Source organism: Monodelphis domestica, chromosome 4, assembly GCF_027887165.1.
Source record: "Monodelphis domestica isolate mMonDom1 chromosome 4, mMonDom1.pri, whole genome shotgun sequence".
Lineage (NCBI taxonomy): Eukaryota > Metazoa > Chordata > Mammalia > Didelphimorphia > Didelphidae > Monodelphis > Monodelphis domestica.
Window position 1 is genome coordinate 303,329,192 of NC_077230.1, and position 13,239 is coordinate 303,342,430.

Below are 13,239 nucleotides of genomic sequence, written 5' to 3' on the forward strand. Positions count from 1 at the left end.
ATGGGAGTGACTTAATTTAGCTTTGTATTTTTCTGACTATCCCGCACAGTGACTTGCACATAGTTGGTGCTTAATAAATGCCTATTGACTAATTGATTTGTGAGCTAGTAAGCAAATTAAGAAGCCTTTGATGAATCACTTAGTGGTTACAAATTGCTACAGCTGATTGATGGTTCAATTTCACTTTTCAGCTGGAGTCGTATTGTGTAGATTGGGTGCTCCCCCAAGGACTGTGGTCAGCAGAAGTGTCTTTCAGGCTACTATCCTCAATAGCTACGCTATCATCTGCTGATTCTATCCATCACCAGCTATGACCCCCACTAGATGAATCATGAGGGGTTTGGAGAACTATAGCATCCAAGAATTGTAAGAGCAACAGGTTTCATTTCCTCTTTCCCCATCATTTCCCTCCCTCCAAAGAGGCTAGTTTTCATAGACATAGAGGAAAGTAGCTTCCATCTCTCATTCTTGTCTTTTATGGTCTTGTGTCTCATATGAACTCTGTCAACCAAATAAATCAAGCTTTATAACCCCAAAAAGGGGCCAGAAAAACTGGAGACCAGGAAAGGAAAGTACCCAGAGATCAGTGGCAGGGCGAAAGGAATGGAGTAGCCCTCAATACACTTGTGATTTGGGTCCCAAAAACTTAGCCAAGAGAGCAAATGACTAAGGAACTTGTTTCAAACAAGTATGGAAAGCAAGAATTTCTCCATGATACCTATGGAGTATGCCCTGTGTATGTATGTCTTTCTGTTAATGTCAGTCAATCAGTCAACAATATTTATTGAGTGCTTATATGGGAGATGCTGACACAGGACCGTCCAGCACGGTATGCCCTCATCAGAGATGTCACCATGCTTTATGAACCAAGTAGAATCAGAGTACTCAAAAGAAATGTGAATTTGGCAAGTTTAGAGGCACCTCCATTCAAGTGTTCTTAGGGGATATTTGTGTCCAACATGTGGTAGAGCCTTCCGAGTTTCTATTGGTCTGCTCAGCCACAATTGGACACACTGTACATAGTGTGGTCATTTTGGTCCTCCTCAAGTATGAAGGACAACAACCATCCAACGCTATATATAGATATACACATATATCTATAGATATATAGATATATAGATATATATCAGGCTCTGTAAGTGATGTGAATATATAGAAAGGCAAAAATAGTCCCTGTTCTCAAAGAGTTCATATTCTAATGGGGGGAGACAACATGCAAACAGTTATGTGCATCAAGGTAGCATAAATGGGGGATAATCTCAGAGAAAAAGTTCTAATAATGGGGGAAGAAAGGGCCAATGACATTGATTTCTTTCATAATCTTCACACATGACATTCCATTTTTCCATTTTCTGACTCTAGGTGTTTGAACTGGCTGTCCCTAATGCCTAGAAAAATCTCCCTCCTCTTTTTCAGCTTCTAACTTCCTTTTGACAGAGACCTTCAATTGAAGACTAGATTCCTTTTATTTTTTCCAGGCATGGGTTAGACTAGATGGCTTCTGAAGTCCTCTCCAACTCTTATATTTTGTGATAATATGATTTTTTCTGTATCTGGAACTCTATCCCTCAAGATAATATTGACAAGATATATGGAACATAGGGCTTGAGAATCAGAGCTATTAAAAACTTAAAAGTAGAGTATGGAGAGAAGAAGAGAGAAGATAAAGAGAAACTGTGGTTAGAGTACAGTAATGGGAGTCATCTAGCAGCCTTGAGGCTGGCTGGGTTGTAGGAAGGCTCAAGGAATGATGGCAGTCCCTTTGGGGCTCTTGGATTAGGTAATTAGAGGGCATTAATGCATTTCTTTTAGTTTTCAGGGAAGGCCATAATTTGGGTTGAGAAGGCCAAAGGGAGACCAAATTTACCCAAAAAGTTGTGCTAGAGGGCAAGTTGTAACTCATCCCATTGAATGAAACATGACTGGCAAGATACCAGGAATGTTTACAATTAACAACATTGGCCCCATTGGCAGCAACCACACAGGGCAGTATTAGTCATAAATGATTGTGAAAATAATCCAGTGTAGATTAAGCAGCAAAAACTATAAATTATATATGAATAATCTTTCTGAAGAAATAACTTTTAAAAATTAATTTTATTGATCTTTTATTTTTATATTACCTATATTTCCCAACTCCCCTCTCCCTTATAACAACATTTTAAAAGGGAAGGGGAAATAAAGAATTCAGAAAAACTAACCATATATTAAAAAATCTGCAATATTCCACACCCATAATTTCCTACCTCTACAGAGGGACCTTCTTTTATCTCTTCTTTCGAGCTAAACTTAATCATTACAATTTCATGGCATTTAGTGTTAAATATTGTCATTTTTTAAAATGTACCTTCTACAACCTTTAATGACTTCCTGCCAATATCTGAGGGAGAAATGAATACATAGTTAATTGAAAGTTTTTCAGGGTTTACACAAATATTTGGTGTCGTATAAAAAAGTATTTATGCAGTCAGAAGTCATGGGTTGAAATCTTAGCTGTTACCAACCTATGTTAGTGTTAGTGTGGCTCAGTAGACAACATGCTAGGCCTAGAGTCAAGAAGACCTGAATTCATATATCACCTCAGACACCTATAAGCTGTATAACTCTGGGCAAGCCACTTAACCTCTGTTTGCCTCAGTTTCCCCAACTGCAGAATAAGGATAATAACACCACTTACCTCACACATCTGTTGTGGAGATCAAAAAATATAATGTTTGTAAAAAGCTCTGGCCAATAGAAGGCTTATGCTCTTCCCATAATTGTTTTGTCGTTGTTTAGGCATTCAGTTGTGTCCAACACTTTTTGACCCTGTGAATCCTACTGTCCATGGGGTTTTCTTAGCAAAGCTACTGGAATGATTTGCCATGCTCTTCTCCAGTGGATTAAAGAAAATAGGAGTTAAGCAACTTGCCCAGGATCACACATCTTGTAAATGCCCGAGGCTAGATTTGAACTTAGGTCTTCTTGACAACAGCTCTGGTGTTCTATTCACTGCTTATTAAATGCTTATTCTCTTCTTTCCCCTTTGTGACTTTAGAAAGCTTCTCTGGGGCTCAATTCAGCAGGAAAAAAAAGAGGCTGGACTACATCAAGGGTTGGAAAACTATAGCCAGTGAAATAAGAATAATTTTTACATTTTAACAGGCAATTATGGGCTACACAAAAACAAACAGTGGACAGGATTTAGCTCATGGGTCATAGGTAATTCTCTGACCCCCAGGACTAGATGATCTCTAAAATTCCTTCCAATGATAAAATTATGAACCTTTTATTCCTAGAATCTATGAGACTCTGTCTTAAGTGTGTCCTGGATCCGCCTTTCATATAGCCGCCAAAGCACAATTTTCCTTACGTGAAGGTCACTCCATAAAATCTAGTGGCTCCCAATTGTTTTGAGAATCAAATGCAATCTTCTCTGTTTGCTGTTTAAGGCCCACCCTCCCCAGACCCAGAGCTAACTTTCCAGGGTCTCACTCCATTCAAACTGACTCATTTCCCCCCATACTCAGTAGTGCAATCTCATCTCTATGAATTTTTACTGGCTCTCCACCGTATTTGGAATATTCTCCCTCCTTACTTTTGCCTTCAAAGATCCTTTAAGACCCAGATCAAGCATCACCTTCTACATAAGGTCTTGCTTAATATCTCTCCCGCCCTGCCCAGCTGCTAGTCCTTTCTGTCCCTAAAACAAATTCATTTTTTATGTAACTGAAGTGAAAGTTAGTCAAAGATGAGACAGTTACTTGTCATGTTAAAAGTCATACGGACTATTTCCCAGCTCTAACCAGAAGAGATTAGAAACTTGTTCAGAGTAGCTAACCGGAGTGCAATACAGGAGAGCAACGGAATATTGCTTTGCTGTGAGGAACGAGATTATTATGCATATAGAAAAGCACGGGAAGACTTATATGAATGGATACAAACTGAATTAAACAGAATGAGTGAAATGTCGCTTTTCGGAGAACATAAACTGATTGAGAATAGGGACTGATTCACTTTTGGCTTTGTATAATCCGTACCTGGCATGGAACCTGGAAGATAGTGGTTATAAATCCATCCCTCTATCCACCCCTCCATCCCTCCATCCCTCCATCCCTCCATCCACCCCTCCATCCCTCCATCCATCCCTCCATCCCTCCATCCACCCCTCCATCCCTCCATCCCTCCATCCACCCCTCCATCCCTCCATCCCTCCATCCACCCCTCCATCCCTCCATCCATCCATCCATCCCTCCATCCATCCATCCACCCCTCTATCCCTCCATCCATCCATCCATCCCTCCATCCCTCCATCCCTCCATCCACCCCTCCATCCATCCATCCATCCATACATGCACACATGGATTTACAGACTTTGTTGTTAATATTAGTGAGTCTGAAATCATTAGCAAGCATATGATATATCGAAGAGAACATTTTCAAGTTTCATTGGAAAAGAAGAAATAAATTATATTCAGGAGTTTGTTTTGAAGGGGTTCCAAAAAGTAATTTTCATTAAGAAAAGTTTGATGATATTGGAGTGTTCTGGTGAGCAACTTTTCTTTGCTCTAAAGCACAAATTCATGCAATACATTCTGCCATGGATACATGATCTACATGCATGTAAAGTAATATACTATAACATGTATACATAGTATGCCCTTCACATATATAGTATACTATAGTATACATACCTAGAGAGTATATAATTAATATATCAATATGTAGCATGCTAGACATATATACAGAGTAAATTCTATACACATATTCATGCTAGAGCAGATAAGGTATATGGCATACGTATCTGATAAATATGGAGAGGATATTTATGCCATATGTGTATTGTATATGTATGATACAAATCCTACTTATATTTAAAATATGTATATATTGTACAGTGTGTTGTATAAATGTGTGTTATATGTACATACATATATGCAATATATTGCATGTATATAAATACATATAAAACATGAGGAAGAAAATGAGAGTAATCTTCAGCCATTATTTCAGTTTTTCAAATTTTATAATATTTCTTGAGTTTCTAAGATTTTTTTCTTTTTTTCTTTGCTTTAGTTACATGGATCATGACAAATGCTTGATTCTGTATGGTGATGACCAGGTATGGATGGCGAGTGCTGGGGTGGGGTAGGGAGTAGGTACTGATCCAAAGGAAGAGAAAGCCCCTCTGATCCCCTTTCAGAAATAAAAGTGCAAAGTATTAAAATTTCAGAGTTATGGCCAAAAAAAATTAAAAGGAGTTTAAATTATTTAGTATTAGCAAAGAAAAGGGAAAGTAAACAAAGCCACAGTTAGAGAGGTGAGAGAAAGAAAACTTTATTATTATTTTTAAATTAAACCTCTCTGTCAAGATGGATCTTAATATCATAGACAGAATAAGGAGCTATCTATCTGTCTATCTGTCTATCTATCTATCTATCTATCTATCTATCTATCTATCTATCTATCTATCTATCTGTCTGAATGTCTATCTATAATTTATCTATGTATCCATCTCCATCTGTCTCTCTGTCTATATTTATCTGCCTATCTATAATCTATTTATCTATATATATATCCATCTGTCTCTATCTCTATCTATCTATCTATCTATCTATCTATCTATCTATCCATCTATCTATCTATCATCTATTCATCTATCTATGTATCCATCTCCATCTGTCTATCTCTGTTATCTTTCTTTCTTTCATTTCTTATTTCCCTCTTTCGTTTCTTTCCCCTCTCTTTCTTTCCTCTCTCTTTCTTTCTCTCTTTCTCTCTCTCTTTCTTCCTTCCTTCCTTTCCTTCTTCCTTTCCTTCTTCCTTTCCTTCTTCCTTTCCTTCTTCCTTTCCTTCTTTCTCTCTTTCTCTCTTTCTCTCTTTCTTTCTTTCTTTCTTCCTTCCTTCCTTTCTCCTTCCTCCTCTTCCTTCCTTCCTTCTTCCTTCCTTCCTTTCCTTCCTTCCTTCCTTCCTTCTTTTCTTCTTTCTTCCTTTCTTCCTCTTCTTCCTTCCTTCCTTCCCTCTCCTTTCTTCCTTCCTTCTTTCCTTCTTCTTCCTCCTTCCCTCTTCCCTTCCTTTCTTTCTTTCTCTTCTTTTCCTTCTTTCTTTCTTTCTTTCTTTCTTTCTTTCTTTCTTTCTTTCTTTCTTTCTTTCTTTCTTTCTTTCTTTCTTTCTTTCTTTCTTTCTTTCTTTCTTTCTTTCTCTCTCTCTTTTCTCTCTCTCTTTCTCTCTTCTTCTTTCTTTCTTTCTTTCTTTCTTTCTTTCTTTCTTTCTTTCTTTCTTTCTTTCTTTCTTTCTTTCTTTCTCTCTCTCTCTCTCTCTCTCTCTTTCTTTCTTTCTTTCTTTCTTTCTTTCTTTCTTTCTTTCTTTCTTTCTTTCTTTCTTTCTTTCTTTCTTTCTTTCTTTCTCTCTCTCTCTCTCTCTCTCTCTCTCTCTCTCTCTCTCTCTCTCTCTCTCTCTCTCTCTGTCAGGGGTAATCAGCAAGAAGCCTACCCCAGAGCATGTCCTCTACCTTTTCATTGCTGCCTAAAAGTCTTTTTAACAGGGACCATGGCTTCCCTCCCCTCCCTGAATTAAAGGAAATATTAAAAACTTCTACCAAATTACAGAATGCAAAAAAGGCAGGGGGGATTAAAGCATCAGAATTTCAGAGCATTTTGTGAAAATAAGTTTTGGTAAGGAGGAAAGACTAGAATTATATTGGATGCCTCAGGTAGGGAGGAGAAATAATTGCTATGAAGAGAAAAAAGGAGAGTCAATGTACCAAACTGAAACTTTTCCCCATTTAAAGTTTTTTTTTTCCCATGGTGACCTGGTTTTTATCTCCCCTCCTAACTCCACCACCCCCTAAAAAAAAACCCAGTCTTGGAGATCTTTTCTTTCCTAGAAAAGTAACTTTATTTGAACAATTATGAGGGATATATGGCATTGAAGGACTAACATTTTAATAGGGAGAGACAAAATAAATGTCCCTTATACCTTTACCATTTTTAAAGGATATTAAGAGAGTTAACTAGAGGACCTAGAAGTGGATTGTGTCTGTTCTGTGGATTAAAAAAATGTTTTATTGTCATGCAAAACACACTTCCATATCAATTATTATTGTAAGAGCAAATTTGTACATAATCAAAACTGCAAAAGAAAACCATAAATACACTGATGTGAAAGATGACTCCAATAGTTCTTTCTTTGGAAGTGGATAGCATTCCCCATCCTAAGTCTTTCAGGATTTCCCCATATTAGTGTGTCATTGAGAGTAGTCAAGTTTTCACAGTTGATCATCGTCCAATATTGCTGATATTGTATACAGTATTCTCCTAGTTCACTCTTCATCAGTTCCTGCATATCTTTCCAGCTTTTTCTGAAATCATCTTACTTATCATTTCTTACAGCAATAGTACTCCATCATTAACATGAACCACAATTTATTCAGCCATTCCCCAACTTATGAACATCCCCTCAGTTTCCAAGTCTTTGCCATCATAAAGAGTGGGATTATGAAATCCCAATAATTTGAACTATCTAAATAGGGAATGATTAGGTTATATCTGAAAGCAGTAAGTTTCTCATCATAGGAAGTCTTCAAGGACAGGCTGGATAACCATTTGGTGATGCTCTGGAGGAGATGTTATTCGGGTCCTAGTGGACTGTGGTGATTTCTGGGTTCATTTCTACCCAGAACCTTTTTTTTTTCTATCTAGAACCTTTTTTTCCACCCAGACCCTTTAGAGAGTTTCTGAAATCCCTTGAAGGAATATAAATGGTCACCTGATAAGGTACTCGAATCTTGGTTCATAGATGAGAGCCAGAAGGTGTCGCCTAATCCAAACCCCTTGTTTTTTGTAGACAGAGGCCACTGTAACCCAAAGAAGGTAAGTGATTTGTTCAAGTGTATGCAGGTAATAAGCCACCCCCATCAGAATTTGAACTCAGGTCTTCTATTACTGTATTTCTTTCCACCATGCCAGGTTAATATTTCAAAGAGCTGCTCATGCATGGGATGAAATGACTTTTGTTTGCATTTGATAACAAGAAATGTCAATTATTACCTGGGTGAAATAGAAGGATGCAACCCCAAGTTCTGTAGGGTACCTTCCCTCCCTTCTTCTTCATCTGCTTTTGAATGAGAAGCCAGCACCCCAAGAGGGGTTGGGGGACCAGAGAGGGAAAGAGCAGGCAAAAAAAATAACATAACTGTTCATTATAATACAAGTCCATTTGGGAAAACGCAAATGATTCTTGTTATTTTGTCCCTCTCCCAGAATGTGCTGGTAGCAATAACTGGCTGGTTCTCCCAGCCTGTCACAACAGGAGCTGCTCACTTGGAAACACGCAAAAGCCTGACACACAACAGGTGTATATATATATATATAGTAATCTTGTGGAAGGCTCTGTCTGTGCAGACTCAGTCACACAGTGCCCCCTAGTGGGTGAGGAGGGAGCAAGACAGGGGAATTCAGGTTCCTCTCTGAGCAAAGGAGAGACTGCATTGCACTTAGTGTCTAAAGACTTGTAGTCTTTAATCACACACACATACCCCACGCCCCTTCTCTTTAAATGGTGGGAACATTCACTGAAGAGGTCAGAGGCGGGAAAGGATATCAATCACCCTAGGGTGATTGGGTACAGGAGAGTAAAACTGTATTTGGAATGTGCAGAAGGCACAACTATTTATCTGTATATCTGCCTATCTCTTATCTCTATCTATATCTGCCTATCTCTATCTATCTGTCTATATGCCTCTACTATCTATCTATCCATCTCTCATATCTATCAACTATCTATTTAATCTGTCTTTCTATCTATCTAACTATCTATCTATCCATCTCTCTCTCTTGCTCTTTCTCTCTCTCATATCCATCTATCAACTATTTAATGTGTCTATCTTCTTACCTATCCATCCATTCATCCATCCATTATCCACATATCTATCTGTCTGTCTATTTATCTATCTATCATCTATCTAATCTGTCTTCCTATTCATCCATCCATCCATCAATCCACCTATCTATCCATCAATCCATCCATCTCTTTCATATCTATCAACTATCTATTTAATCTGTCTTTCTTTCAATCAATCAATCAATCTATCTATCTATCTATCTATCTATCTATCTATCTATCATCTATCTTCTACCCATCTTTCTCTTGCTCTCTTTCTCTCTCTTATCCATCTATCAACTATTTAATATGTCTATCTTCTTACCTATCCATCCATTCATCTATCCATTATCCATATATCTATCTGTCTGTCTATTTATCTATTTACCATCTATCTGTCTACCTATTCATCCATCCATCCATCCATCCATCCACCTATCTATCCATCCATCTCTCATATCTATCTATCAACTATCTATTTAATCTGTCTGTTTTTCAGCCTTTCCATTCATCTATCTACCTATCTATCCATCTCTCTCTCACTCTCTTTCTCTCTCTCTCATAGCCATCTATCAACTATCTATTTAATGTGTCTGTCTTCCCACCTATCCATTCATTCATCTATCCATCATCCATCTATCTATCTGTCTGTCTATTTATCTATCTAGCTGTTGTTTTAATATACAGAATATCATATGAAGTATAGGGGAACAGATATCCTGGAAAATGAAGGTAATGTGGGAACAAAATGTAATATATGTATATCTGTATGTACCTATTATTTATTTATTGATATATTATATGTGTATTCCTATCTTTTCTATCACCTTTATTTCCCCGTGTATTTATTGCCTTCATACATTCATAGAGCTTTCTCTGAAAACAAATAATTAAAAAGAAAGGAGGGAGAAACTGAAAACATTTTAGGAAAACTAGTCAATTTAACAAGTTCAAGCATATATGCAATGGTCCACTTATATTCCACATCCATATTCCCACCCTGCCCTCCTACCCTTAACCTCTATGAAAAGGGGAGGAGATACATTCTTGCACCTCTTACTCAGGTTAAGTTTAGTCATAATTATATTCCCTGTGTTGATTTTTGGTATGATTTGTGTTTTCATGTATATTGTTGAGGTCACCATGTATTGTTTTCTTGGATCTTTAAAAAATGTATAAAGATTCAAATTTTTTTAATCTTTTAAAAAATTTTAAACCCTAACCTTCCATATTAGAATCAATATTGTGTATTTTTTCTAAGGCAGAAGGCCAGTAAGGGCTAGGCAATGGGGACTAAGTGACTTCCCCAGGGTCACACAGCTAGGAATTGTCTAAGATCAGATTTGAATCTAGGATCACCCATTTCCAGGCCTGACTCTCAATCCACTGAGCCACCTAACTGTTCCTCTTGTGTCTTCTTACTTCACTTTGGGGAAGGGAGAAGGAAAGGAAGGAAAAAGTGGAGGAAGAGAAGGGAAGGGAGAAAAAAAAGGGGGCATTTATATAGTGCCCGCTATATGCCAGGCACTGTGCTAAATGCTTTACAAATATTATGTCATTTGATCAGTTCATATAAGTTCATCAGTTCATATAAGTCTTTCCAAGGCATGGCATTTTGACACACAATTTTAGTTTTCATTCTGTGCCTTCCTCACATTCTTAGATATGTTGGAAACCTATGGACTAGGTTTTCCTCCTTAGGTCACTTCTGATCACTGTCTTTCATGTTCTTATCCTGGGCAATTCTTGCCTAGGAGACTGCAGAATCTTAAATGGGCAAAAGATCACTAAGGATCTTCTTTTCTAACCCCCTCATTTTATAGATGAGGAAAATGAGACCCAAAGAAGTAAAAATGAATCAAAGGGTCACTTGGAAAGTGGCAAAGCCATCATTCTGAGCAAAGCTCATGACTCAATATTATTTTTTCATCTTTTGAAGTGCTGTTTGTCTGTGATTACGGTTTGGAAATGTCTCTTTTCCCTCTGCATGGCAATCAAAAGCAATAAATATAATCGAAAAGGATATGCTCCCACTCAGTAACTAACAAACAGCATGGAAAAATGGATGAATGAAATAAAAAGCATTTATTAAGCGCTTAAAATGTACCAGGCACCATACTAAGCATGGAGGATACAAAGCCCAAAAAGCAAATCATCCCTCTTCCTTCAAGAAGTGTATATTCTTTTAGCAGAAGATAACACATATCAGGGGTGAGTAGTTGGGTCTAGGACATCATAGAGGTGCTGGTTGGAGAAATAGAGCAAAAAACAAGCTCACATACTTCTGGAGCACTGATTCTCCTCCCTTCCCCTATTGTGGTTCTTTAGTCATTTCAGTATGTGTGACTCCATTTGGGGTTTTCTTAGCAGAGATACCAGAGTGGTTTGTAATTTCCTTCTCCAACTTATTTTATAGATAAGAAAACTGAGATAAACAGAGTTAAGTGACTTGTCCAGGGCCACAGAATTAGTAAGTGTCTGAGACTGGATTTGAACTTAGGAAGATGAGTCTTCTAGACTCCAGGGCAGTCATTCTGTCCTTTGCATCATGTAACACCCCATTAGATCTATTTATTTTTATTATACTATTATGCCACTATTAGACCTACTTCCTACTCTTTACTGGGGTTACACACACGTGGGCAGTTTTAAAACAGTTTTCAAATTTTGCAGACTTGCTAGCCTCTGAACTTCCTTGGAATCAGAGACATATTGAAGCAAAGCAGAGGGCGCTTCGTGTTCTGCTGACCATTGATATAGAAATAGAGTCACAAAGTCAATCTTATACCCTGAAAGTAGGCTGTTGTAGCTGGTACAGAGAGCTATATACCCAGTGATTGCTCAATAAAATCACTGAATGGTAACCTTGGGTTTGCTAAGAATGTTTTCTTAAGAATGTAAATAGATCTAACCTTTCTAGAAGGCTCTGGATTTCTTCCTGGGCAGCCCCCTCTATGGCAGAACTTGGCCCAGCTGGGAATAAAGCCATTCATAGGGGTGATTTCGTTGTTCCAACATTGCTGTCAGTCTGTAGAGCTTCGTGAATTCCACTGTCTTCTTCTATCAATGCTCATGCCAGTTTTCATCACTTTCAGCAACAGTGAATGGGGCAAAGGATGGTTGGGAACTGGCACCTGCTTGGGATTGAGGGGCAGAAGGACTGTATGTGTGATCATCATCGCCACGTATGCTCACGTGGGCATACCAAAGCCAAAATGGTCTCTCTGATACCTGGATATCCGGCCACGTTGTTTATATTTATAGTGGCTTCCTGTCGCCTTCTAAGTAAAGTTCAGTCACAGACATCTGGCATTCAAGGACCTTTAACATTGGCACCAGCCTACCTGATGGAATGCCAGGCCCTACTGTATTCTCTAAACTCCTTCTAGTCTGCACTTTTTTCCGCCTCTCCAAACACTTTGGCTCACACTCTTCTCTATGGCAAGAATGCTCTTTCGTCCCCTCTTATTGGTTGAGTTTTGCCCATTTTTTAAAAAGAAAACCCCAATTTTTTTAAAGAAAGTCAAGTGATATTAGTGTTAGTGTTCTTGCTAATGTGCCCGACACAAGGTACATGCATGAAACATATGTCCTATGTGTATGAATTAAATCTGAGGCTGGTCAAGTGAATAAGCTCTGCTTTTCCCACTTCATCCCCCCCAAATCACCTCTTCCATGAAGCTTTCCCAGATACTGCTTGGTGGTAGGTACTGGCCTTCCTGCTCAGTGTCTTTATAACTCTAGTGCACTTTTCCTATTACTGATGACTCATTTTGGCATTGAAAATCTTATCCTGGAACATTGTGCAGGGCTGGCTGTTATCTTTGTTTTTGTCTTATCCCTGAGGGCAGGGGCTGTATCTTATCAGAAATCTTTCATCTCCCTCAAGCCCAGACACAGTGTTCTGTAATCCCTCATTTCATGCCTTTTATGAGCTGGGCACTGTGCTAGGTGTTGGGGGTACAAAACTGTGATTTAAAAACTTCTTGCCCTCAAGGAGTTTACATTCTAACCAGGAAGACAAAATAGATAAAAGGTACTTGGGGATAGGGAGGATAATAACTGGGACAGAGCTGGTGGCTCCCGAGTTATGCTAAGACCTGGAGGAGAGGAGGGAAGGCATCCCAGGTGGGGGGGGGGGGGTTTGTCTAGGTCTAAGGTGTAGAGCTGTACAGTGGAGTGTTGAGTATAAAGAGCAAGAAGACCACTTTGATGGACTCTAATAGGCATGAAGGGTAGTAATATATAATTAAGGCTAGAAAGGTAGGTTGGGGCCAAGGAGAGGTTGTGAAGGAACTTAAATGCCAAAGGGTAGAGTTTCTCTTTGATCTTAGAGTTGATAGGATTGATTGAGTAAGGGAGTGACATGGTGATATGTGA

General features: G+C 38.4%; 1 protein-coding gene across 1 annotated transcript in view; it reads left to right on the plus strand.

Moving 5' to 3' along the window:
• Positions 1 to 13,239, plus strand: part of LOC100026292 (WD repeat-containing protein 49-like) — a 223,135-nt gene that overhangs the window by 74,141 nt on the left and 135,755 nt on the right. The window contains exon 8 of the mRNA XM_056825130.1: positions 5,056 to 5,101. Coding sequence (XP_056681108.1) covers positions 5,056 to 5,101 — 46 coding nt within the window. The remainder of the gene's footprint in view (positions 1 to 5,055; positions 5,102 to 13,239) is intronic.